General features: G+C 51.3%; 2 protein-coding genes and 1 long non-coding RNA gene across 4 annotated transcripts; 1 reads left to right on the forward strand and 2 right to left on the reverse strand.

Annotated features, from left to right (window-relative positions):
• Positions 1–1,336: 1,336 nt before the first annotated feature.
• LOC112980806 (putative P2Y purinoceptor 10) lies at positions 1,337–7,414 on the reverse strand. The gene is made up of 2 exons (XM_026095969.2): positions 7,136–7,414; positions 1,337–3,554 (listed from the first exon to the last, which is right to left on the reverse strand). Exon 2 carries the CDS (start codon positions 3,502–3,504, stop codon positions 2,389–2,391), a length of 1,116 nt encoding a protein of 371 aa, XP_025951754.2. The 5' UTR covers positions 3,505–3,554; positions 7,136–7,414; the 3' UTR covers positions 1,337–2,388.
• Positions 7,415–11,143: 3,729 nt separating this feature from the next.
• LOC112980859 (putative P2Y purinoceptor 10) lies at positions 11,144–21,874 on the reverse strand. Of its 2 annotated transcripts, none has more exons than XM_026096061.2 (2): positions 21,574–21,874; positions 11,144–14,297 (listed from the first exon to the last, which is right to left on the reverse strand). In XM_026096061.2, exon 2 carries the CDS (start codon positions 14,293–14,295, stop codon positions 13,273–13,275), a length of 1,023 nt encoding a protein of 340 aa, XP_025951846.1. In that variant the 5' UTR covers positions 14,296–14,297; positions 21,574–21,874; the 3' UTR covers positions 11,144–13,272. The 2 variants fall into 2 exon arrangements, with proteins under 2 accessions (XP_025951846.1, XP_064374527.1); XM_064518457.1 differs by lacking the exon at positions 21,574–21,874 and adding an exon at positions 19,214–19,431.
• LOC135329575 (uncharacterized) lies at positions 15,927–22,049 on the forward strand. The gene is made up of 2 exons (XR_010391123.1): positions 15,927–16,271; positions 18,119–22,049. It is a non-coding gene; the product is annotated as an uncharacterized LOC135329575 (long non-coding RNA).
• Positions 22,050–25,564: the final 3,515 nt, after the last annotated feature.

Below are 25,564 nucleotides of genomic sequence, written 5' to 3' on the forward strand. Positions count from 1 at the left end.
CGGCAGCGCGTTTCCCGCACGGCCCCGGGCTGCCGAAGCGCCGGGGACGTCACCGTATCCTGTTTTGCCGGGGCTGCCGCCGGGCACAGCCCGCGCTCGGGGCCCCGCGGCTCCCGGAGCGAGGAGGGGAGGATCGAAAAACTCGTTTCCAGGAGCGGTGGCTCTTCAGAGCGTGCCAGAAATCACGAGGCTCTGCATCTCCCTGGTGGGTCCATGGCGCACGTTTCATTGAGAACTAAGTGTTTTTGCAGGGGCAAAGTAGCTGCGCTGCCTTTGGGCTGGAAGCATGCGGTCACGGTGGGAAAGAAATGCAGAGCGATGTTTTTAGCAAAGGAAAAACGCAGCTTTCCTTCCCTTCTTGCGGTGCCCTAGAAAGCATCGCGCGTGTGAGACATCGCTGATCATGCCTTACCTGTGCTCCTCTACTGCGTCATCTCATTTTTTTCACACATACATATATATATATAAAATACGTGAGTGCATATGTGTGTGTGTATATATACAAAATAAATGCAAAATAAATCCTGACAGCAGCAGCTTCTTGCCTAAACCCTTGGGGGACGCGATGCTCCGGGGCTAAACCCCGCTCCCGGGCGGGCGCGCGAGCAGCGCTGCATCTGCCTCGCCGGGTCGGCTCAGCTGGAAAAGGTCTTTTTTAAGCCCTGAAAACTTTTTTTCCCCAAGCAAGCAAGGAAAACATGTCCCTTTGTCATTCTGGGGTTTTTTCTTTCCTTTTCGGAGGAGATTTCTCTAGCCAGGGACGGACCGATGGGGACGGCAGCGGGTTTTGTGCCAGTCTCCTGCATACTGCAAGTGCCAGCGCCGGCTGCCCGGTGGCCTGGACCTCCTCCGCCTCTCCAGGAGCAGCTCTGGCTAATGCCTCTTACCAGAAACGCAGCGGGGCTGGAAATGTGCATCCAATTACCAGCAAAGCTGTTTTCCATCGTATGGGAGGCTTATTTCCAAAAATCCTCTGCCTGCGTTTGCTCACGTGATTCTTTGAGTGCCTCATTAGCAGAAAAGCCAAACAGAGCAAAAAACGCGCTGCGGAAAAGAGCGGATTCGGTGCAAAGCCTTACTCGTGCTTTCCCCGGCTCGCAATTCCCGCCCAGCCGGCGCCCGGCTCCCGGGAGCACCGTGCACCTCCCGCGGCCGCGTCTGGAGGACCGAGCTCGGCTTTTGGCCTGCCCCATGCCCCGGGCCGGGCTCGCGGCGCGAGGGCCGGTCCCCGGCGGGCGATTTCCGCCTCCGCGGCGTCTGCGGGAGCGGCCTGAGGCGATGAGGTTATTTATAAGTCACAGCGCTGAAAATAATCCCCGCAATGCCGAAATACGTGTTGGGATAATTTTATTTCCTCCCGAGTCTGAAGCCTTAAGGACGCGCTTGGATCAGCTCCGTAAACTTCGGGTAACCAGCGAGGGCTGGAAACGTTTTTGCTCCTTAAGGCAAACCCGAGAGGCTCATGTAACATCTTAATCTATGAGCAGAGGCTTTAGCAAAATGCCAGGTAACACAAGACTCGCAATGACGACACGGGACGGGAGCTCCCGCGCGGACGTGCCGCGGGAAGGACTCCCCGTTCCCTCTCCCGCTCGCCCCGGCGTGTCCCGCTGCAGGCATCCTCCGAGCGCTCGTCCCTCGCTCCGGCGTCTCGTAGCTCCGGCAGCCTCGGGGGCTCCCGTGCTTGGGTTTGGGTGGTTTTTCTTCAATAGAGTCAACTCAGCTGACACAACTCAGCTTGTCCGAAACCTCCCTTTAATACCGGCGTGGATATGGGTTAGCGCTGCCAGCTTGGAGTTTGCTGGCGACCTGGTAGTCCTGCAGTGCAGCCTAGGCCGAGTCCTCGGTGGAAGGAGGCTCGTTCCACGTGGAGATAGTTAACTGTCCGGATCGAGAGCCTAACGAGAGCTCAGCACAGGCGGTTTTAATCGGACGCCGGCAGCTGCAGGCAGTGCTGCAATTCTGCCTGGCGGCACCTCCGTTAAGGGCCGAGCGGCCTGGTTGAAAGCCGGGGTTCAAAAGGGCTTTCGGGAATGACGAATAGATAGAAACACTTCTTTCTGGTCCAGAAATATTCCCCTTTCCTGTGGGACTCCACAGAAGTGATAGGAATTGTAGGGAATCAAACCTGGCTGCAGTTCAGCATGGGAAAAATACTGATTTTAGTGATGGCTGTTTCGAGTATTTTAACAATAACACGACGGAGACCACTGTGGGTCAAACAGTCACTAATAGCCACAACACAACCGTGAAATGTATTTTCATCGAGTCTGGGTCAGACTCTCGCACCTGCTGCACACGGGGGTAATTCAACACCTATTTGGAGACCTAACGCAACCGTCATTCAAGCTCGGAGAAGCACCTGCACAGAGGGAAACGTCTCGCGTTTCAAGAGATGGACTCTAACAAAAGCTCGTCTGGTGGCATCGGAGGAATTTCCATGCTGTTTATTCGACCAAAGAACTTTGGAAGGGACCAAAATTTGAAGCGCGGAAAGCTTCGCTTCTTCATGCGAATGTCGTCGCTGGTCTGCCCGGGGGAGAGGCTGCTCCGCGCGCGTGCGAAGCGCAGCCTCAGGGCAGCACAGCTGTGTCGCAGCAGCTGGTCCTGGAACTCGGATGTCATGAAGTAGTAGAGGACGGGATCCAGGCAGCAGTTCAGGCTCGCCAGGCAGAGGGAGACGGGGTGGAAGCGGAGCGTGCTCCTGTGGATGGCACAGTCCTTGATGATGTTCTCTATCACCATCATGAACAGCGGGAAGTTGAGGTGGTACGGGGTGAAGCAGATGAAGAACACCGCGGCGCACATCAAGACCATCCGCCAAGCTTTCTGCTTCTCGCTGGTGTTCTGCAGCTGCGTCTGGCAGTGCTGCAGGGACCGCCTCATCTTCCACGTGCAGCAGGCGATGATGCCCAGGGGGATCACAAACCCAAAGAGCTCCGCGACCGTCGCCAAAGCGATGGAGGCTCCCAGCGTCATCTGCTTCACGCCCAGGTCCGCGAAGCAGGTGTTGGTGCTGCCGGACAAGGCCGGGCTCCTCACGATGGGCAGCGGCAAGCAAGCCGCCCCGACGAAGAGCCACACCGCAGCGCTGATGGCCGCGTCGTACCGCCGCTTCCAGTCCTTGGCCTTGAAGGGGTGGAGGAGGAAGAGGTACCGCTGGATGCTGATGCAGGTGAGGAAGCAGATGCTCGCGTACATGTTGAGGTACTTCAGGTAGAAACACAGCGAGCAAAGGAAGCTCCCAAAGGGCCACGTGTGGTTTATATAGTAATACATCCGCAGCGGCAGGGAGAGGACGTGAGCCAGGTCGGCCACGGCCAGGTTGATCATGAAAATCACAGCTTTGCTCTTCTTGCTGAGGAAGCGACACAAAACCCACAGGGCAGCACTGTTTGCCAGCAGCCCGGGCACGAATATGATGGTGTAGGTGATCGCGTACAGGGTGGACTGAAAGGACATCTGGGGATTAGTACAGTTCCCGGAGGACATGTTGCTCTCCATCTCGGCTGAATCTCCTGGCTCAAGAGACAACTAAGGTGAACGGAGGGTTTCTGTAGGGAGAAAAAACAGATGCTGTAAAGCCAAAACCTTTTCAGTATTTTCCCACGTTGAATAAATGCACTTCAGTACAGAAACAGAAGTTTTAAGTGAGACGGCTCATGCTGTCAATGCATTTAGATGACAATGTTCTCATGGAAGGGCCCACCTGCCCTGGGGGGTATTTCTGTGCAGCTATGGTCCTATGTACCATATATATATATATATATATATAGTATATATAGAGTATATATAGGTGCATACATATATATACACCTCAAAAGAGAGAGAACAGGGAACAGGTAGGTGATTTACTTGCCTGAGAAACAGATCACACTTACGGTCAAAGAGGACTGAAAACTCTCCCCACTTGGACTGGCAGCCGGGTTTGGGGCATCATGAGCCGGCGCACATCCCAGCCGTCACAGCCACGTCTAAAAAGTCTGCACTGTCTTTCCTGTCCCTCCTCCTGAGCTCAGAAGCACAGAAGGACCAGCTAGGTAGAGCCTCAGCCCTGGAAGGGTCTGAGCTAGAGTTGACTTACAAAAAAGCTATATATGTTTATTTATTTTATATAGGGGTGCATGTGTATGTGGCTAGAGAGCACGTGTGCGTGGGGAAGGTGCAGAGCCTGATCTCCCCTCGTGGCGTTGGCCCAGGCGTCTCCCGCGCGGCTCAGAGCGGGCTTGCTCCGTGCGAGGGCGGCTGGAGACCCTGCCCTCCGCCATCCTCGCGTTGCCACCATGCTCCAGCTCCTCCATGCCTCTACTGCTGACGCTGGGCCACTTCTTCAGCGCCCGGGGGTTTCTCTCAGGACCATCTGGCTTTTATCGCATGCAATTTTCTGCAAACTCCTGTGCGACTGGTGCTCTCTGGTAGGTCTCCAGGTGGTTCAGGAGGAACCATAAGCGAACGCAGATGCGGAGCGGACCGAGCCGTCGCTGAGCAGAGGCTCGATGCGAACCGGCAGCAAGGGCAGCGATCGCCGTGAGCGATGACGGTGCTGGCGGGCGGCGGGCTGCGGCGGGGGCCGGTGATGGAGAGGTGCAGACGGATCTATCAGCGCTCTGGCTCCAGATTCAAGAGTGGATTTAAAAACTAATAGCTGACCGCACGCACGCGGCCTATCTGTCAGTGCTGCTAACTCAATTTCGGTTCTCATGGCACATTACGCAGGCATCATGTTGTAGCAACGGGAATTATCTTCCAGCAACAACTGAGGACACGGGGGAAGATAAATACATTTGTCTGTTAGTTAGACCAGAAATTCATTTCATCTATTTACCCGTTTCTCCTCCCATCGTCAATGCGGAGGGTATCTGCGGATCATGCGTGGGTCACAGGTGCTCGCTCAGGTCTCCAAGACGCAATGAATTTGATGAATCCCGCTATTCCCGAGCAAAGCCCGTAGGGCAGCTCTGCTTTTTAGGCAGCGATGGTAACGCGGGCAGCGGGCTACAAACCCCGGCGGGGTCTGCAGCGGCACTGGGGCAAGGCGGTGCAATTCTGCTCTTGGGGACGGGGTGCCGGACGCGTGGTCTTGACTGCAAGGTGTCACAGACGGCCCGTGGCCCGTCGTGGTGACGGTGGGGGACGGGAGCCCCCGCAGCCGGTGCCGAAAGCCTTTCTCAGGGTGCTTACGTCCCGCTTTTCGAATCAAGTCCTTGCAAAACTGGGTCCTCTTACTGACTTATTTCTTCTCTTTTGGGAAGTAAAAATGAAACACTGAAGTGAAACCGCCCGCTGCATGAACGTGCCCTCTGGCCACCGCGGGCGCCCGGCCTGGTGACCTCCGGTCAGAGGGTTTCTCCTTTCCCTGCCAAACCGGAGCCGCGGGGGCAGGCGGGGACGGGGACGCCCGGCTCGAGGTGGCGACGAGAAGCAAAACCTCGTTTCCCGGCATCCTGTGAGGTTCCCGCGCTCTCGCCGCCCGCCCGCAACCCCGAAAGGAAGGAGCCGGCGCCTCGAGGACGGGCGGGTGACCGCGAGCGGTCCATGCTCTTGGCACTGAGGTTTTTTGAGCCTGGCAAGAAATTGTGAGGCTTCGCCTTGATTTTTCTGCAGAAAATCGGGAGACGATGTCTTGGGGAGCTCTTCTCTGCACGGCTCCTGCATCCCTCTCCCTCCATCCCTCCCGGCGCCCCGGCCCGAATCCTGACGCTGCTCTGGGCAATTGCTGTGCTGCTTTTTTTCAGTTTTTGGTGTTTGTGCCGAGCCCGAGCGCCTGCATCACGCGGCAGTGCCGGCGCGCTGCTCTCGGAGCCGCCGCTTTCGGTTGGGTTGGCCAACGCTTGCTGGGGCACCTGGCGAGAGGTGCGGCCTGGGCTCCCGCCCGTCTCACTCCGTGCAGCGCTTCCCGAAGCAGCGAGCGTTTGATTTGTCATTCTTGTTGCTCGGTTTGGACTCGGCGGGGAACTTTCTCTCGCCCCGAGTCCCTCCACGTCCTGCCACGGTTTGGCACCGGTGACGCTGGGCCGGGACGGAGAGTCCCCCCAGGGCCCCCATCCCACCGCCTGCACCAGCTTTCGGTTCAGTGACTCTGGAAATTGCAGAAAATACTCCTGGCAACTCCTTAATCACTGTGCCATCGCTTTCTTTTCCTCCCTTTTTTTTTTTTTTCATTGCTGAGTTTCATCCAGCTGCACGCTGAAATTAATTCCCGTGCTGGGATCTTACAGTGCCGCTGCAGAGAGGGAGGGCAGGAAGGTTTTGCTACCGGGAGAAGCAGAGCACTGGTGCTGGAGGTAGCCCTGCAATTTTTTAATCAACAGCTGATTTTTGCAATTCGTTAGCAGCTTAAGACAGCGAGGATAATACCCCTGTTTCTTTTTCTGAGCATGTTAGCAGTTTCTTTTTCTAGATCCGAATGCGGCTGTCGTGATTGAAAATCGCCTGGTTATTCTGAATCACCGCGTGCCCCACCCAGCCCTGCATTTCTGCGGTATTGCAGTTACTGCTCCCAGATTTACGGGCACGCTTGCCCTCATCTTTTCCATGTACTTGTTCTTCAAAGGATAACGATGCCGCCCTCCAAACCGCACCGCCGAGGAGCCCCGGCGTTGGGCAGCCCTCGGCCGAAGCAGAGCCGCTCGCTACGGCACAGCGTCCTCCCTCGGATCAGCCCAAACCCTTGGATGTTGGAAGGAAAAGCAGTCTAGTAAAAAAAAATAAATCTGCTTTTGGCTTGAAATAAGTTTTTCTAAAGCTTCTCATTTTAAGCAGCAGAGGCTTTCTGGACCTTTAGTTTTAGGCAGTAATTTCATTTGCTTTTTCAGTCCAGGCACTAATAGAAAACACGTAAACAGAACGGATCGGTTGTAGTAGCTTCTGTCAATCAAAACGGTCTTGAAGTATTTTCTGCGAAACAGGCTTTCCCTATTTACTGCTGCGCACAGCAGGCTTGTGCTCTGATGCGCTGCTCTCCGCTCCCAGCCCTCCGGAATTACAAGAAATAGGAATAAATTGCCACTGTCCAAAGCTGCTGGGGACATTGCCCCAGCGCTTGTCGGGTAAGACCTCTTGGAAAAACGCAGATGAAAATATTGCTCGAAATCGTGATAGCTTATGAAGAAAACGTTAGAGAAATCAGGCTTACCTTCCCGCAAGTCCCATCCTTCGGGGGGGGGACATCCATACTAGCGAGCGGCAGGAGCAAGCTTTCTGCTTTTATTTGCTACAACTTTTCTCCGAAATCCCAGCCCCAAAGATCCTTCTCTCAACTTCAGCATGTTGAGGGAAATTTCAGAGCGCTGAAATCCTGCCGGCATCTGCAGCCCGATACAGCGTCTAGAACAGGAAATCCTGTATTTTGTTTCTCTTCGCCACACAAAACGTGTACAGTTAATGACGTTAAAACAACTGGAAAGACGATGACATCATTTGATCCAACGGCAGCGTGATTTAGGACTCGGGCACAGATTTCTTTTTTTCTGTTTGCACAGAACATGTATGCTGTAATGATTTGTGCATTCGTGCCTTCAGCCAAGCTGGTTTTGCTTTTATCTGCAATCACTTGCCGTTTGCTTGCTAAAAACTATGAACCACAGAAACAAAAGTCTTCCAGGAAGCACCCACTAAAGTAAAACTGAGAGGCGTATCAGGAGAAATTCTCTGGAAGGTACCAATTTTCCTCCCTTTCCTTCCTTTCCTTGGGAGTTTTGTTAGCCTTGAGGCTATACAGGCTGTAGGCTAAAGCTTTTGAGGGTTTAGGCTTTATTCCTGAAATAATATGATGGTTTAAGGTTGGGAGTTTCCAAAAACACTTACTTTCTAAAAAAAGTGTCCATCACCCCCAACTTCATTGGTGCCTTTCTTCTTTCTACCTCCTTCAACTCCTTTCTTTTGGAGATATATATAAATATATATATACAATTAAAAATCACACATATATATGTGGTGTATATATATATGTGTGTGTGTGTGATTTTTTTAATATATATGTGTGTATGTGTGTGTGGAGGGGAGATTCTTAATTCTTCTACTGCCCGCAGAAGACCTGGACACGAAGCCCTCCCTTCCGGACTGTTGCGAACGGCATATGCATACGTTGCCTATACAACACGTGCATACGTTGTAGTGTGACTTATGACTCATTTGCAGTTGGACAGCATTACATAATATATAGTGTCACATCTTATGGCCCAGTGTTTGCAAAGATGGCACGGCTGCTGGCATGCTTCCCTTTCTTATTGTATATAATATATATAAAATCACTTTTTCTAGGTTTTTTTTTTTCATTGGTTGTTTGACCCCACAAAAGGAGCAGAAACACGTCTGAGGAAGAGAAACGAAGGAAGGAAGCCACCTTCCCGGGATGCGACGGCGGCGGCACAGCCACGCGCCCCGTGCCGTGAAGCTTCGCTCCGCGGCTCAACGTCCTCGCAAAGAGCAGGGGGACGGCAGCTCCTCGCCGTCAGCCCGGGGTAGCTGCGGGGGTATTCTGCTGGTTTCCCAAAGAAAACATGTTTTGGGGGAGGTCCAAACAGGTGTAACACCGACACTTATAGACGTGTCTATGGCTCCTGCATTACTGCGTGTGAAGCCACCGTTCACACGGAGCCTGCTTGCAAAAAGGAGCCTGCAGAGCCCCCGCGTCCCGTCCCAGCCGAGAGCGAAGCCCCGGCCTGGCAGGGGTGAGCGTTGCTTGACATTCAAGGTTTTCTCCCTGTGCATCGTTTTCAGCAGCTGATGCAGATCCTTGGCAGCAGGAACGATGCTCAGGTGTTTGCTGCAGCGTTCATAAATTCGTAACAGGAGCTGGGCGCTGCTCCAGGGCAGCTCTCCGCAGGGCTTGGAGGTTTCTCCCAGACGGAGCGGCTGTGTTATCAGGATGTCCGGGCTGCCCTTCCTACTTCTGCGACCGAGGCGCACGTCCAGCATCCTCCCCAGCAGCATTACTCCCTATTTATAGGCACCCACTCAGGGGGGTGGTGGGGCTGGAGGGTTGTTGGCCGTCAGCCTGCGGCGAGGGCTGGACTCGTGCCTTGGGTTCGCAGCCGTGCCGGGTTCCTTCTCCGCTTGTCAGCTCACCGCCGTGCCGTGCCGTGCAGAAGATGGTGGCATCCTTGGCCATGGAAGGTCAGTGGGTTGATGAGCATTAAGCCTGTCCCTTCCACATATACTACAAAACCTCTTTGTTCTTCTTCCAGCTGCGTATATATCTTTACTTAGCTCTTCTGGCTCATTACTAATGCCAAACGTGTATTTTACAGTATGCAATTTTGCATTTTTAAAGGCAGAAGATAAAAGGAATTTTTAAATATCTGTGAAACTTTATTTAAGGCCTTTGGTTCTTTGCCTTCAGGCTGGTATCCTGTGGGCAGAAGGCCAAGTGCATATAACGGGCAGCTCTTTAACCGTGCTGCGTCTGGTCCTATCTGACAGGATGCACCTGAAGGATGTATGGAAAAACAAGCCTGGGCTTTTCAGGAGGAAGAGCTCTTATCCGCACAAAGCCTTGTGCAGAGAGCTGGGACGCTCGGAGCCAAGGCAGCACCTTGGTCTCGGTGCCGTGCAAGCCGGGCGCTGGTGGCCCGCTGCGTACGGCTGAGTTTCACCACTGCTTTGATTTATTTTAGAGCAAAAAAGTGTCAGTTACTCTCGACCTTTTCAGATTAAGCCCTCGTGTAAACTGCAGACCAGGGATTTCTGGACGTGTCTCCAAAATCTATGAAATAGAATGGAGAATTTTCATGCTTTTTGAATTGCCTCCTCGTTTTTGAGCTGCAATCCTGTGTTTACAGCATCTCTTGATTTTTCTCTGCTCAGAGAACTGGTAACTTCATTTAGGGAAAGGCAATAAAGCCGAGGTACTCGCAAAATCCTGCCGCTCGAACTGAGGCTGGAAGAGAGGCATTACGTACCGTGAGTTTTGCCCAGGTTCTGTTTCTTTCCGAGTGCGTTTGGTGTCGTGCACGGGGGCCCCGTTCCCATAGACAGACCTACGGGCTGGGGCTGGGAGAGGAGTTATCAGCGCTCTGGTATCGGTTAAGGTAGGAGGGCAACTCGCTGGCACTGCAGAGGAAGGCGTTTTCTTTTGCCAGCAGATGCGATGCTCCTGGATGCTACAGAGACTGTCTTCTGCCCCGTGCAAGTGCCAGGGAAGGGGAACACATCAGGCCCTGGTTTTGGCCCCGCTTTCTGCTGTAATCTGCAAAAGGGACTGGTTTCGTGAGGGTCTGAGGGAGCTCAGAGAGCAAACGAGGCAGCAAGACCAGGGCTCCAGCGTGAGTGGCTGAGGCTGAGGGTACTCGGGGATGCTGTCGTGGTGACAGGGATGTCACCCTTATGGAGTCACCAACTGTGTTTATATCGACGTTGACTCACTCTTCCAGGAATCGGGGTAGATAAGCACAAAGCGGCCTCAGAGGAAGTAACAAAGAGAACGTGTTGCTCCCCGTGACTGCTCTCATGAGCCTGGGGACCTCAAGGCTCACAAAAAGTTATCCGTACCCCAGTGGCGTTCCCCCAAAAAGCCTTTCCTCGCCGAATGCAGCGTTCAGGGTGGGGGAGCAGCTGTCACTGCCCAGAAACGAGGGGCCCCGTTCCCCTGCCGCTTCCACATCTCAGCCTTGAGCATGCGGAGGACTGTCCTTACCCATTCCAGCCCTCCCCTAAATGGTGCTAGTGCTTTCTCAAGCCACTGGGTTTGGATCTACAAAATGATTGTCGGATGAGACATAGTCTTCACTTCTACTGTTGTCCCTGCACATAAAAACGACACTGGTCAGTTGTCTTCAACCAGCCGTGCCCCGTGCTGGGACACGGACAGCCCCAGGGCTGTGACAGGCAGCTCTCCCAGCACCGCACCTATTCCAGCAGGGAAAGGGTGAAAAGCTGTCCTGCTCTGCAGCACCCCTCTGTCCCCAAAACATGGCTAAGGCCAACTTAAGTGTTATAGTTTAAAAATAGAAAAAAAATCTTATTCAACGGGGGTGAAAACCTTTCTGTAGGCAGGTAGACAGGTAAGCAATCTGCTTAAGGATAGCAAAAGTTGGTAGAGGTCAATGCACTTAGTCATCTGAAGGCAAATCTGTGATTTATGCAATGGAGCAACCGGTCTTGTTTGGCTCCGCAGGTGTAAGTGATAACTATAAAACTCAGCTTACATTTGCCAAAATGCGTTTATTTTTTAAGCATCAATCTTTGGAAGGAAAAACGTAGAACAAGCTACACGGTTACCAGAGCAGTGTCTTCAACTTGTTTTCACTCCATAAATGCAGAATTGTTTGAGAAGGAAATTACAGTAAGCAGCTCCCAGCCACGTGCTAGGTGATCAAGGTCTACAAAACCCTCAAAACAGCCACTGAAACTGCAGTCTCATTCACGGACGATATTATACAGCATCTAGCTCATGAGAAAGCTGCTAAGCTGGCAAGAGTTGCGTTATACATGCTTAACTATACCTGAGCATCACCCTTTGCTCACATTTTAAAGGGATTACGTGCAGTGTGTAAACGTGTATGTATATCACTGGCGTAATAAACCGCCCAGTTAAACCAGTGGAAATATTTCCATTGACTTCATTGGGAGATGGACTGTTCACCTACTCGGCAGTTTCCTCACTAGAAAACTACAGAAACTTGCACGAATACACTCTTCTTAAAAGCTATTTCCTTCAGATAAGCACATTTCAGTCCTCTCACTTACATACAGATAGGATTAAATTCATCGTACTATAGATCCTAATCATCTTTTTACAAACAGGAGAACTACAGTAGCTTATTCTATAGAAACAATATGTCTTCAGCGCCTTTCAGAGGAACTCTGGTGTCACGGTTATCGAAACCTGGCTGTCGTTTGCCTTTCCCCACTTCACTGTGTGTAAAACCAATATGCAGAAAATCTTTGGTTGAGTCAAAACGTAACAAAGTGGAATTAAGTGGTTAGATTTCAGTTATACTTAGTGAGTGTTTCTGAAATTCCTTGTATTTTATAGCAATACGTGAGGTGCTGCCGCTGATGCTTGCTGAGAATTGCTCCGGAAGCTTTTGAAAAGCCGCAGGTTTTCCAAAGGGAATAAATCGGTGCCAAAACTCCCCCCAGCCATCAGCATGCCGAAACCCTGGAAGTTACACAAACTGGGTGAATGCGGCTTAAAACCTGTGGCTTATTTAAAGCGCTTCGGGGGTAAATGGAATCCAACCTTGTGACTGCTTTTAATATATTCATCGTTAATGAAGGCATAAAAATGTAAACAGTAAGAACGTGAGAGTGGCTGATGGGAAAAATACCTGTGAATAATTTACTGGAGGAAATTAGCCATTGCTCGGGCGGTGACATTGTCTCGGCAAGGGCACCTTACTTTTTTCAAACATTTTCCAGCTGATTTTCCTGGGGACGGATTTCACCGTAAAACCATCACAGATCCCCTCGGGCTGAGACAGCCGTAGGCAGAAGAGCGTGAGGACTCGCACGGTGCCCCCGGGGGGGTTAAATGCGGCCGGGGTGGTGCTCAGCCCGGAGCAGAGGGGCTCCCGGCCGCCCTCGGAGGCTCCCCGCGGTCCGGAGCCCCGTGTCCCACTGCGGAGCGGGCAGCGAGGCGGTGGGAGCGAGGGCCAGTCCCGCGCCCCGGAGCGGCTGCGGCAGCGCGGGGAGAGCTCGCCCGGGGCTGCAGGTCACGGGCTGCAGCGGAGAACAAGCTCGGAGCAGGGCGAGCGGAGGCAAACGATGGAGACAGGAAGGGGGGAAGACGAGTGCGAGCGCTGCGACTCGTGGCGTGGGCTTGAAGTCGGCAAACGGAGGCTGCCGCGCCGGAGCAAGCCGTGAACCTTCCACGTGCCGCGTCCCTGAGCGCAGAGACCTGAAACAGTCACTGATGGTTATTGGCCATTTTGGGGTTCTTATACACACTGCACATTTTCAGCTGGGAAGATGCTTCAGTGGATGTCAGCATGCGACTGTCTCCAACTTGGTCACAGAACCACTAAAGCTGGGAAAACAGGAAATCCCGACGAAAGCCTCATTGCTCCCTTCTGCACCTCCACGGTCTGGTCGGGTCAGGCGTGGGCATCGCGTCGGCGGGCGCAGTCACGCCGGCTGGGTCGCTCCTCAGCTACTAACATGCTGGTCTTAAACAAGTTTTTATCGTGTGTAAATCAAAAGATTTCCACCGCCACAAATCTCCCCCGAAAAAGCAGTCTTGCAGGATCTTCCACAAAGGTGGTAAACGAACATCACAGAACAGTCTCGGATTGCATATGAAATATCTGGTTACTCTTTTCAGCCTTCTTTTCACTCCTTAAACGATGAGGCGCTTTCTTTGCTCATGAGCCGGCTCCTGATGACCATGCTGCTGTGTCTCGATATCTGATCCTGAAACTCTGAATTCATAAAGAAATACAGGATTGGATCCAAACAGCAGTCCAGACTTGCAAGACTTAAGCAAAAGGGTTGGGTGTAAAGAGTGATGCTACGTAAGAAACAGTCTGTGATAACGTTCTCTTTCACCATCATGTAGAAAAAGAAGTTGATGTGGTACGGTGCAAAGCACACGAAGAACACGATGGCGCACATGGAAACCATCCGTAAAGCTTTCTGCCTCTCGCCGCTGTTTTGCGGCGGTATCTGAAATCCCCGAAGGGAAACCTTTGTTTTCCAAGTGCAGAACAAGATGATAATGAGAGGGCCCACGAACCCGAAGACCTCCGCCGTCGCCGTCATCAGCACCGTGGCCACCTTGCTGTCGATCTGCCGGACTTCGAGGTCCGCGAAGCAGGTGTTGGTGCTGTTGGCGAGGCCGTAGCTCCGCATGATGGGAAACGGGGAGCAAGCCGCCCCGACGAGCAGCCACACCGCGGCACTGATGGCCGCGTCGTACCGCCGCTTCCAGTCCTTGGCCTTGAAGGGCTGGTAGAGGAAGAGGTACCGCTGGATGCTGATGCAGGTGAGGAAGCAGATGCTCGCGTACATGTTGAGGTACTTCAGGTAGAAACACAGTAAGCAGAGGAACCTCCCAAAAGGCCACGTGTGGTTAATGTAATAGTATATTCGCAGCGGCAGAGAGAGGACGTGAGCCAGGTCGGCCACGGCCAGGTTGATCATGAAAATCACAGCTTTGTTCTTCTTGCTGATGAAGCGACACAAAACCCACAGGGCAGTGCTGTTTGCCAGCAGCCCAGGCACAAATATGATGGTGTAGGTGCTTGCGTACAGGCTGTACTTAAACGTTATCACGGGATCAGGACAAGTTCGGTTGCTCTGTGTCATGACGGGGCTGCTGGAAACGTTCGGCGCGGGATAGAGCGCGTGGGTCATTTCTGCAGGGAATAAAAACAAAGGTGTAAAGGCAAAGGCATTGCAATAGTTATATTTACATTTGCATCTCTTTTTTGACTATTCAGTAGAAAGTAGAGGTTTGGAAATGTCTTCTATATAAAGCATATCGCTTTATTATTCAAGGCTACCTCCTCAGAGGTCTCCCACCACTGCTGGGTTCCCAGAGCTGCCGCTGTCAGTCCCCTCGCCGTGCTCTCCGCATGCCCCACCAAGGGCTTTGCTCCTGTCACCGCTCGTCAAGCAGAGAGCTCGCGCACCGAGGGACCGACCCTTAAGGGCATGCCGGGAGGCCATGGCAGCACAGCACACTGAACGCGGGAGTTTTCAGGCTACCTTAAATATATTTAAACAAGCGATCCAGTTTCAGGAGCTGAAATAGGGGCTGCCTCAAAGACATGAGCGTGGGTGAAGTGGTGCCAAAGTGCTACGCCAAGGGTAGGAGAAGCTGCCCATCCTCTGGCAGCTCAGGACCGCCTACGGTTGGGTCCCTGGGTAATAGCGGCCGCCATAAGCCGGATGATGTTTCAGGAATAAGCTAGAGGCAGGTGTGCTGTAGCCCACCCACTTCTCTTCAGTGGATAATTTTATTTTGAGATATTTCCACCTTCTGGTTCTCCTTTGATTCAGATGACTAGAGATGGCCAAATGTCACAGATTGGACTGTTGTGCTTTCTTTCTTTCATTAGCTTTATTCACTGGGACATTTTTCAGGAGGGTAACACAGGCAGGAAGACTTTGCTTTCACTGGGTATTTCCCCATATGGTTGTAATTCTTGCTAGAGTGATTCCCTCCTTTGTCTAATTTAATGGTTAAAAAAAATTGAGTATCATCATCCTATTTCATGTGGCTCTGCAGACACTGATTCATTGCTTGTGACTCATTTTCTGCAAGCATCATTTACAAGGGGCATTTGCCAAAAAAAGTGTCTCTGTAGGTAGATATTAGTAACTCGTATCCTGTTACTAATGCTTTTTTTTTCTTAATGTTATTAAAAAAGTAAAGAATTTATAGTTCTCAAGTAACAGAGAACATAAATAGCTGTTTTTTCAGTTTGTTAATCATTGTGGTGCTTGAAGTTGGCAGCTAGTACAGACTCTACTCAAGGCTGTTATGGAAGGGTTGTAATTCAGGCCCCAGAAATGTCTGGATGTGGCAAGGTCCTAGCACAGGACATAGTCCAAGCTCGACGCTGCCGTAACGGCTGGCTTGCGTACCCAGACGGTGAGGAGGACCACCAAATACCGCGCCTGCAGGGACTCCCAACAGACCCTACTGCCAGCTTTGTTTTTCTCTTTAAACTTCCATTTCCTTAAGTTTCGTTTTCTCCTAGTCTTCAAAAAGCAAGGCCTGCTGATTTATCTCCTGCAGCACCACCAGCTTCAGCAAATGGGCTGCATCCTTCAGCTGCACCAAAGCATCAACAAAATGAGATAATCAAGAAAGTCTACCCAGTCCACCTCCTTTACGAGGCAGCAGGACCTCAGTATACGCTGAGGCCAGGCGTCTCAACGCAACCCTTGCAGGCTCTTTCCGTCCCTCTAGGGCAATTGCTCCAGGCTGCAGGTCGCTCCCGTTAAGCCTCGTCCCTGAGGCAGCTCTGGAGCAAGCTCAGGTGAGATGTTCTGTTCGGCGGTGGTGGCAGGAGGGTCTTGGCTGTCTGGGAGCTGGCCACTAAGCCTCAATTTTGCATCCAGGCGTTCCTCCTTTTCGGGAGGAATACTTCTCCTTTGCCTATCTGAAATGTCATCTTCTGCGTTGCATGCCGTTTCTTGAGACTGCCTTGAATTTCTGGAGCTCGGGAGGTTTGTGCTCCCTTTCCGCCTGTGTCACCCGCAGCTCTGACCTGTGGCTGATGTCCCTGCTCGCAGTGACAGCTCTGCTCGGTGCACCCAGTTGCTGCCTCTGCACGTGACCTCCCCGTCTGGCAAGAAGCCATCGAGCAGCCACTTTTGAAGTGAGTAGCTGCTTGCGTTTCCTCGGATGTCAGGATTGGGCTGACTGACCTAAACACACGGGTGAAGGCGGCCATTGAAATCACGGAGGGATGGGTGCACTTGCAAAACGTTCTGTTTTGAGGATTATTACTTAAAAACTGGCCAGTGCATCCGTGTTCTCAAGCGAGTCTGAGTTCAAGTGAGTCACAGCAGTCGGTTTGCTCACGGATGCCCCTAGACACCGTTAGCCTGCTGAAGCAGGAGGCCGGCACCGCACGCACACGCGGTATCGCGGTTCAGCCTTCGCCTTCTGGGGCGGAAAGCTGGTGCCCGGGCTGCCACAGGGACAGGTCCCCCCCCGCCCCCCCATCCCGGCTCGTCTCCCTCCGCTAATTGGCCACAAGGTGTCAGAGTTCATCAAGGTTTCGCTTCTTCCCCCTCCTCTGTCGGGCGAGCTCTAAGGGGCGGCTGCGGGGACGAGGGCTGCCCAGCGCGCGGAGCGGAGGTGCCACCGCCGCCTTCTCCCGGCTTCGTCTTGCCATCGTCCGAGACGAGCCCAGGGCGAAAAGTCCTTGTGTGCCGATATAGCCGACACGTGTGATGTGTAAGGCTGCTCCAAGGGCAGCCCTCAGACCCCGGCGTTCGCAGCGAGGATGTCCCGAAGCGCTGCGGCGGGGTGGCCGTGGTGGCTGCCCAAGCCCTTGGCGCTCAACGGTCACGAAACCCAAGCGACAGAAATGCAGGCGTTGCCCTCCCACCCCCCCGGTGAGTCTAACACCTCTGGCTGGTTAACGACACAGATGAGCCCAACCCAAACCCCGCAGAGCCCGAGGAAGGCTCTCCTTGGACTCCCAGGTCAGGCCATGAAAAACAAACCACATATACAATTAATATCTACGTGTGCAAGGTCTGCGGGCTCATCAGCACACAGCGCTTTCTGATACTGAACAACTTCATTGCAAAGGCACAAAAACATAGGGAGATTTAACCATCCCCGTAGCTAAAATGCAGCCAGGCACACGCACAAGGGCTGATTTGGGCAGGGGACCACAAAACGGCTCAGCTCCTGCCCTTCATCCCACTTTTGTTGCTCAGGCTGGAGCCGCATCCTCCCTGCTGCCGGAGCACAGAAGCAGATGCTCAGGTGGGAGCACCACTGAACGTCTGCCCGAAATCAGACTTTCCGCCTGCAAAGCTGTTAGGGAAGCAGAGGCATCTGCTGCATGATGCACAGTGAAGGAAAAGTGCTGAAATGCCCCATCTTATTTATCCACACTCACTTCCATGTTGCAGGGAGACAGTGAAAGGCTCTTCAAAACCAGCCTCCTACTGAAATGTTATTTCAGAATATGCCACTTCAAAAAAAAAGGTAATAAATAAAAAAACACAGTGGTATATAACTAGTGCTTTTTACATTTTAAGTAGAGTTTATATTTCTGAGGTTGTTGCAATAAGGAAAGAATTAAGTGTGCAAGCTATTACTTCTAGCTGCACGTTTGGAAACTATTATGTCGTGGCATTTCCAGGAAAAGGATGTTCATCTTGATAGGGCTGAGAAGTACAGGAATGCCATTCCTCAGTCCCATATCTTTGTCACATCCATCAGCAGATGGAGTAATTGGTTTAATTAGGCAGAAGTGCCTTTCTGCAGGCTCTGCCCTCTTTGCATAGCTGTGAATGTGTCACGCTATTGCACTTACACTTCAGTGTGAAACCTCTGCAGTCAGAAGTGGAAAGTTTTACAGTTAAGGGTATTTTTTTTCTGTTTTTTCTTCTTCCAGAGAAAAAAGAGTAGATCTGGGTTGCCTGATCTGTGACGATGACATGTTTTGGTTTGGCAATGCTAATCTAATTTTCACTTCTGCAGCTCCAGCAGCTGAAGAAACTGCACGCGCAGCAGAAGGGAGCCCAGCCGCCGTGTCCAAGCGCTTTCCCTCTGCCGGACAAGGGCTGTCCTGGGCATGGAGTCGCCTCATGGACGAGATTCCCATGGCTTGGGATGTCTGCACGGGAGCCAAGGGCTGAGCACTTTCGCTGAGGCAGAACTCAACAACAGAAAATATGCCCTTAAGCAAAATCACGCTCTCATTTCATACACACCAACCTACTGCTGAAGTCCTCTCCTACACGAATCTGAAGCAAGGCAGATTGGACAGCCTGACTCACCCTTTGCGGTGTTTCGATAGCACAAAGCGATCCCCAAAGCACACTTCTGATTTACTCCGGGACCCTCCAGATCCCAGCTGGAACCTCGTGCCTTTCTGCCACGCCCTCCGCACGAACGGCTGCGGCTCCCCGGAGCAAGTCGTTTTTGCAAAGCAGGGCTTAAAAGTGTCAGCCAAAGACTCAAGGTAAATCTTGATCTGGGCTGGAGGCTGCAGCCTGGATTGTGAATTGAAACCGCCTCCGAATTCTTGAGGATGAAACACGTCCAACCACCTCTGTTTTTGTCCTGTTGTGTCCCCCCGACTCGAGCAAATACCCATGTGCTACTCGCAATTCGGGCTGAGAGCAGGGCGGATCGCACAGCGCAGCACGTAGATTTTTTTCTTTTAGTATAAATTACTGCCAGAAGGAGCAGATTTGCAACAATTCCCTCACTGTCAGATGCAATTTTAAAATAGAAGATACTTGTTGAGTAATTGGGTAAAAGAAGAAAAGCACGCCTAGTAAGACGTTTAAGACGAGTCAGAGAGCCGTTTGTCGCCTGGGCTATAAACCGGCGCTTGCTCCGGTAACGGTAATTTCGTGCAGCTGCTGTTTAACCCCTCCGTGTGCGGGGACGGAGGAGTGGAGCCCGCGGAGCTCCCTCGCCTCGGCACGGCTCGGCGTGCCGCCAACCTCCTCCCGGAGAGCCGACCCCGAAGGGGAGCTCGGGGAAGGCAGCGCTGCCGTAGGGAAGAGCGCAGGCTCCCAAAGGCTTGTCCTAAATTGCAAAGAGAGAGCTTAAAAGCAGCCTTACCTTGCCGGGCAGGACTCCAGCTCCGGGCGAGCGTGCAGCGCGAGGAGGAAGTGCGACGTCTCGCCCGGCACCGCAGCAGCCTTGTTTACATGTGCGGAGCAACCTGCGTGACATCACCCGCTGCTGAAAGTGGTGGCATGGCCACCGCCGCGCTGGTGCCACCCGTCTGCACGGTGCCGAGCCCCGGCCGGGCTCCCGTCCTGGGATGCTCCTCTCCGAGCCGCCCCGCAACGCTCCCGGGGCTCCTTCCCGCTCCGGCGCGGGAGCCGAGCTTTGCCTCCCCGCCGAGGCCCTTCGTGGCCATGTCCGAGCCCTCGCTCCCGTCGACCTCCCACCAGCTCCCGTTTCCAGGGCGGTCAAACATCCCAGGGGCTTTTTATAGCGCTCGTTTGAGCCTGGCTCGTTATTTCGCTTGCACTTTGTAAACAGGCACCTCGGATTACGCGCGCCGCAGCTCGCTGCCAGCAATGCCAAGCAGCGGCAGCTCCTCAGGCATCCCCGGCAGCGGGGTGAAATCCAGCCTCACCCTTATTCCAGGGGGTTAATGCTCTAAGGAGGCTGGGGCTTCACCCGCTGTCGTTTCTGTGTTAAGACTTTTCAAAGGTTGAATGTTTGGGTTTGCAGGAAGCCGTAGGGAATCCGACCTGCCTTTTCCAGGTCGGACTCGGGCTCGCAGCACACGGCCGCCGCTGCAGCTCAACTCTCTGCTACGCTGCGGTTTAAAGGACGGAGTGAAACGTCACTGCACCTGCTCTCCGACCCAGGGACAACGTAGATGTTGATGCCTGACTCCTCAGAAACCGGCGTTCGGGGCACTGCCTTGGCTTGCCCAGGCATGGAGGGGAGGAGGACAGAGCTGCAGGTCTCTTCCTTCCTCCACCTCTTCCTCCTCCTCCTCCTCCTCGCCGTGCGGCCCTGGCCCGGCTGTGCAGGGGACGGGGCCAGCCCTGCAGAGGAAGCTTCGTGGTTTGCTGGCCGTATCTCACAAGCATGCTGTGATCGCCGCCTCCTCCGCTCTGGGGTCCAGGCTAGGTCATAACTTCTCCAGGATGACTTTCCAAATTCATTATTGCTACTGTATGCTGAAACGAATGGCTCTGATTCAGATAAGGATGACCCCAAATTAACACTCCTTAAAATGCAAGGCTGCGGTCCATAGACAGCTGTTTCCATGATTTGTCAAAGGAGGTTGGTAAAAGCTGGATTTTATGTTATCAGCTGTTTACTTCAGAATTATTTGTACGGGCTTCATGAAAAGCAATAGCGAGCTTTTGGCCAATACTGTGTTTATCAATACATCCCGCTTAGCTGATTTTTTAAGTTGTTCATCAGCAATGGGAATGTATTTGCTGGACTCTATCCAACAGCAAAGCTATCTTTTTAATTAAATCACCTCACTATACTCTGTAGCCCAGCGAGCTCAGGAGAAGCCAGTTTTGGACCAGCTTTTCCAAAATACTTCACTGACTGACCTGACTTATGTTTGTGGAAAACAGACGCTATCGGCTCTTCTGCAGGTGCTCTCATCTGCGCGAGCTTCTCGCTGTAATTCTTTCATCCCTCACTCGCTTGTCACTAATAGAATTGACTGATTTGAGCAAAAGCTGCATTCTTTATAGAAAAGAGATTAAATTAACCATAGCTGCAACTGTGCACTGTGGTACCTGAAACGCATTGCACAGTTGCAAGATAAGCTATAACACCAAAAACCGGCTGCTTGTGAAAACACACTGGAGGCTTTTGAACAGATCTACCTACAAAAGAGACGCGGCTCCCATTGCTGCTATGTGCTTATCCGTATAAACTGTCCCGGCTGCCTAGTTCAGTGCAGGTTGCTACAAAAAGTGTATAGGTGTGAAACAGAGGTTTAAAGGCCGAGTCATAGCACCTGCGGAGTAATTCTGCTGAATTTCTCTGCGCTTGAGTTCCCCCAGTTGCAGAGTGGGGATAATATTTTCCTGTCCTGAACACAAGGATGTTGCCTGGACTTCTGTGATACTTAACTGAAAGATCGCATACATCCAAAGAACTTCCTAGCGAAGGGTCCGGCAGCGTGCTGTCACTCCAAAGCACGGCTTGTGCTAGAAGAGGGGTCTTTCGTAGCCAGCCTGGAGGGTTTGAAGCTTGCTGGCATTGCCTATCGGTTCCCTAAGTTATCCCGGAGGTGAGGAGCAGGCCGTGGCCTTTTCTGCTGACAAAACTGAATTTCCTCTAGAGACTTTGCAGACAGTTATATTGGTTACTGATGGACTTTCCCCCATATCTGTTTGTCCTTGCTGTGTAGGTAAATCTTTGATTTGCATGGCATGCCTAAAATTGTTCCTGCTCTTGGTTTTTGCTTACCCGAACGCTGGGCTTACCAGAAATACCAGAATGACCTGTGGATTTCGGAGCAGCTGCCTGGCCTCAGCTCCAACGTGCCACTGGTGGCTCGTCACCCGTGGCCCTTGGTCCTCAGCAGCTCGCAGGAGGTTCTCCAGGTTACTGCAAATGCCGGAGCCCACCTTCCCGGCTGGAATACGTGGGTTTAACCGCGGAGCAGAGACCAGTCGTGAGCGGGCTGCAGCCCGTGGGTGCCTGCAGTGCCCCTTACGTAATGCTCCACTAAGAATAATTGAGCAACACACGTTCTCATCGCTTTAATGCGAAAAATAGCTCTAAATTTGCCTGCTTGTCTGTCAGCAAGCATCTTTCAACATGCAAGAGTGACCACATGTAGAAACATGTTGCTGCGCCTTTTCTCTGCTTGTGCTTCCTTTCTGAGTTCTTGTCCGAAATCTAGAATAAAGTTGCTGCTATTCATCTTACCAGATGATAACAGCATTAACACATTTTAGTTCACAGAATATTTGAAGCCATTTCTTAGATACGCATGTTTTCCACACGTACAAGGGAAGAAGGCACATGAGGAAAAAAATCAGCCTAATGAAAAAATCACAGCCCTTGAGTGGGAACTCGTGAAGAAACAGCACCATGTCACTATTTGTGACAAAAGTATACTGTCACCATTAATAATACAATATAATTATTAACACTCACCTGAAAAAAAAGAGTCAGAGTTAGATTTCATGTCAAAAATCTTTCTTTTAGCTCAGTGACAGGGTAGCAAATTTATTTTGTTGTCAGCTCAAGCATTTCATGGTTTGGACAAGCACGTATTCAGTGAAAGCTGCTACCAAGAAGTTATTTGACTTTTGTCAAGAGTTGTACTACTACAAGCGAAAAGTAAATATTTGTATCCCAGTTATCCTTATCGCCAATTATAAGGACTTATTTAAAGGAGTACAAACGCTGATAATAGGATGTGGAAAACATAAATGGGGATTAAAGTACATAAATGTGTTGTTTATTAGAAAATACTCATCCATGCTCTAAATCAGATAACAAAAAGAGGAACATGTAATGGAAAGCATTTCAAAATTCTGCACTTTCCCCTGCATATTTGGGCCCTCAGATGATAATGTATTTTTTTCCTATGCTAAAAAAACCAAGAGCAAGCACAAGGGAGAGGTAAAAACTGGGTGTACTCTGAGAAATGATTTCTAATTATCTGCCTGTATTTTGATGGCAACTGGAATAACATTGCTCTTTGCTGGATCTTTTACTGTTACATAGCTAAAATTGCGCAACATAGTTAGATCATGTTGTCAGTGGTTTTCTCTGATCTTAGTAAAAGCACATGTTATTTTTGTCCAAAAGGCTCTTTGGCAGATTTTATTTGAAATATATAGCTTTCACTCAAAACACAGCAGTATTTTTTAATAGGGAAGTCTGTTGGTTCTGCCTTAGATCATCACTTATTGTGTACCACAACACTCGCTCTCCTCCCTGGGCTAGTGAAATTGTGAATAGGATACTATGATGTACTGAAAAGACTCATAATCCAAGTGTTTCTACAATAACAAAAATATTCCTCCCTGATAGTAGAAAGAGATAGGAAATCTCAGAAAGTTTCAGAGTCTGGGGCACCAAAACCTTGGCAAATCACCCCAGATTTTCTTCAGGCTGGCTGAGCACCTCGAACTGTTGGAACTGGATGAAATTCAGAGACTTTCTCGTGGGAGATGTGGGGCTCCCCAGAACCAGCCACAAGTACTTACCCGTCCAAGCAGTTGCTTTTTTATTACTATTTACTTCTGAACTTCTTTATTTCAGCAGAAACTAAAAAGGAGGAAATATGTATTATATTCTAACACTCCAGAGCCTCTGAGAAGTATTTTCCGTGCAGCTGTTGCTAAAAATAGCTTCATCGGTTGTCTTTGCTAAAATGTTTTTGCCCTACAAGTCTGAATCGCTCCATGCCTAAAATCAAGTAACCTATGCTTTTTTGGGCTGGACAAAAGAAAATTTGTGTGCGGAAGGGCCTGGAGGAAGGAACGCTTGCTTATTTTTGTTGGTGGTGATTTTAATTTTTTCCTCAGCTTGTCTAAGAGGTTTGTTAAAGTTCTCCTTCCAAGAGTGTCTAAGTAGTGGTAAGTAACCCTATCTTCTGTAGCAGCTCTTGCAAGCCTCTACACATGATCCCTTTTTCTTATCTGCACAGTGTTTTGGACCAATCCCTAAAGTGGCTTTAGGAATCAGTATGCAGGAACAGGATGAAGCCAGTGCTCCGCTCTGCAGAACACAGTTCTTCCCCAAATCTAGCCAGGACCAGCCCTGTCTTTCTCAGCAGCCCTGCCAGCCAGCGTTTTATCACAGCTCGCCTTGTTGTTCACCCAGGAACCTGGACCTTAGTGGTGGGTGGCAGCGAGCGGTCCGGTCCTGAGACCTGCTGCTGCCGAGGGATGCCCCGCAAAGCCCGTCAGCGTCCCATCGCACAGCAGCCCTGCAGCGCAAGCAGCTGGGGAACAAGCTGCCAGAGGAAACAGTTTGTAAACACATGAGGCCAGTTTTATACCAGCTGTCATTGCTCACCTGTCAGTGCTGCTGGAGGAGAAAGATTTGTGTAATCCGGTGAGATCCAACCAGATGCCAATGTTACACAGCTAACAGGCTTTAGAGCTTCTGCGTCAGGATTCAGCTCTCCATGGACTTCTGCAAGCAGATTCCTGTACTTTCTAGTATCGGATCATCAGACTAAGGGAACCAAAATCAGCTTAGAAGCAAGCTGCTAGAGCTATCTCAATGCTTATATGCCTGTGGCTAACCACTTTTGTCTTGCCAAGCCAATTATAAGAGTAGTGGTAATGAAAGTTTGTGATACTGGTGTGAAGTTGTACATCCTCGGGCTGTTGCCATTGGGAACATACCTGAAATACAACAGCTGGCTTTCAGGAAATGAGATTTTTCAACCTGTTTTGGAACCGTTGGGCCATTCTCATGCCCGCAGCTTGCCCTCCTGCCTGAGCCAGCAGATGTGTTAACTGTCAAGACGGTGCTGCCTGGGTCTGCAGGGGAAAGCTCATGAAACTGGTGTGGGAAGATCCAAGGCTCTGAGTTCAGGTATTTGCATGTTTGCAGTACTTCCTCTCAGCTAGATAGGGCAAAGCAGTTCCCATCGGCTAAGAGACGTTGCCTGCCAGCATGTGACTGCACATCATGGTTTTAGCATGCATGGAGCAGCAGAGGAGCGTGCGTCAAGAAGGCTGGAAGGAAAATGCTGTTTCTTCAAAAGCCATTGGTGTGCCAGTGTCCCAAATACTGCCCGTGATGCTGCAGGCTGCTGCAGCTTGCAAACGACAGCTGCAAAGCGAAGGGTAAGTGTTTTCATGTGAACTGGAACGCAAAAACCAATAAACTCCACAGGGGATTCCCAAGGCTGGAAAACACCCTCCTAACAAATAGCAGCCACCTCTGCTCTTGTACTTCATCACATTTACTTCGTAAGGCTGGGCTTCCCCTTTCATTTCAGCTGGGTAGACAGCAGCAAAGGTTTTGGCAAACAGCAAACTTCATGAAATGTGAAAACTAGGAATAACTTGACAAGAATGAGGTCAGACTGCTAACATACACACGAAACCAGTGCACAAGTCAAACTATGCAAGAGCGAAAGACAAAGCAAGTCAACTGAACTCAATACTCAGAAGTACTGATGGGGCAGGTGGTACCAAAGTTAATCCCCTGTAAGACCCTTACATATCTTCTGCCCTAAACCAAAGCCAGCTGCACCTGAAGGAAGATGAAATCCTTTGCAGCTTCACTGGCCATCTGCTAGGAAATCCCAGCGCATGGGCTGAGGCTTGGGCAGCCGTGAGAGTCGCGGGCAGTCCACAGTGTTAACAGGCATCCCAGTTGGAAAGCTCTCTCCAGGGTCCAGGCAGTGAAGGGCATGGGGGCGGGCAGAAGGGCTGGCAGATATGGGAGCAGAGAAGAGCAGGACCGAAACGGAAAACGTCTGGTATTCACGTTCTG

This window comes from Dromaius novaehollandiae, chromosome 11 (assembly GCF_036370855.1).
Source record: "Dromaius novaehollandiae isolate bDroNov1 chromosome 11, bDroNov1.hap1, whole genome shotgun sequence".
Taxonomy (NCBI): domain Eukaryota; kingdom Metazoa; phylum Chordata; class Aves; order Casuariiformes; family Dromaiidae; genus Dromaius; species Dromaius novaehollandiae.

Excerpts from the sequence above, each read along its gene's own strand:
- LOC112980859 (XM_026096061.2), bottom strand. The coding sequence starts at position 14,295 with ATGACCCACGCGCTCTATCCCGCGCCGAACGTTTCCAGCAGCCCCGTC.
- LOC112980806 (XM_026095969.2), bottom strand. The coding sequence starts at position 3,504 with ATGGAGAGCAACATGTCCTCCGGGAACTGTACTAATCCCCAGATGTCC.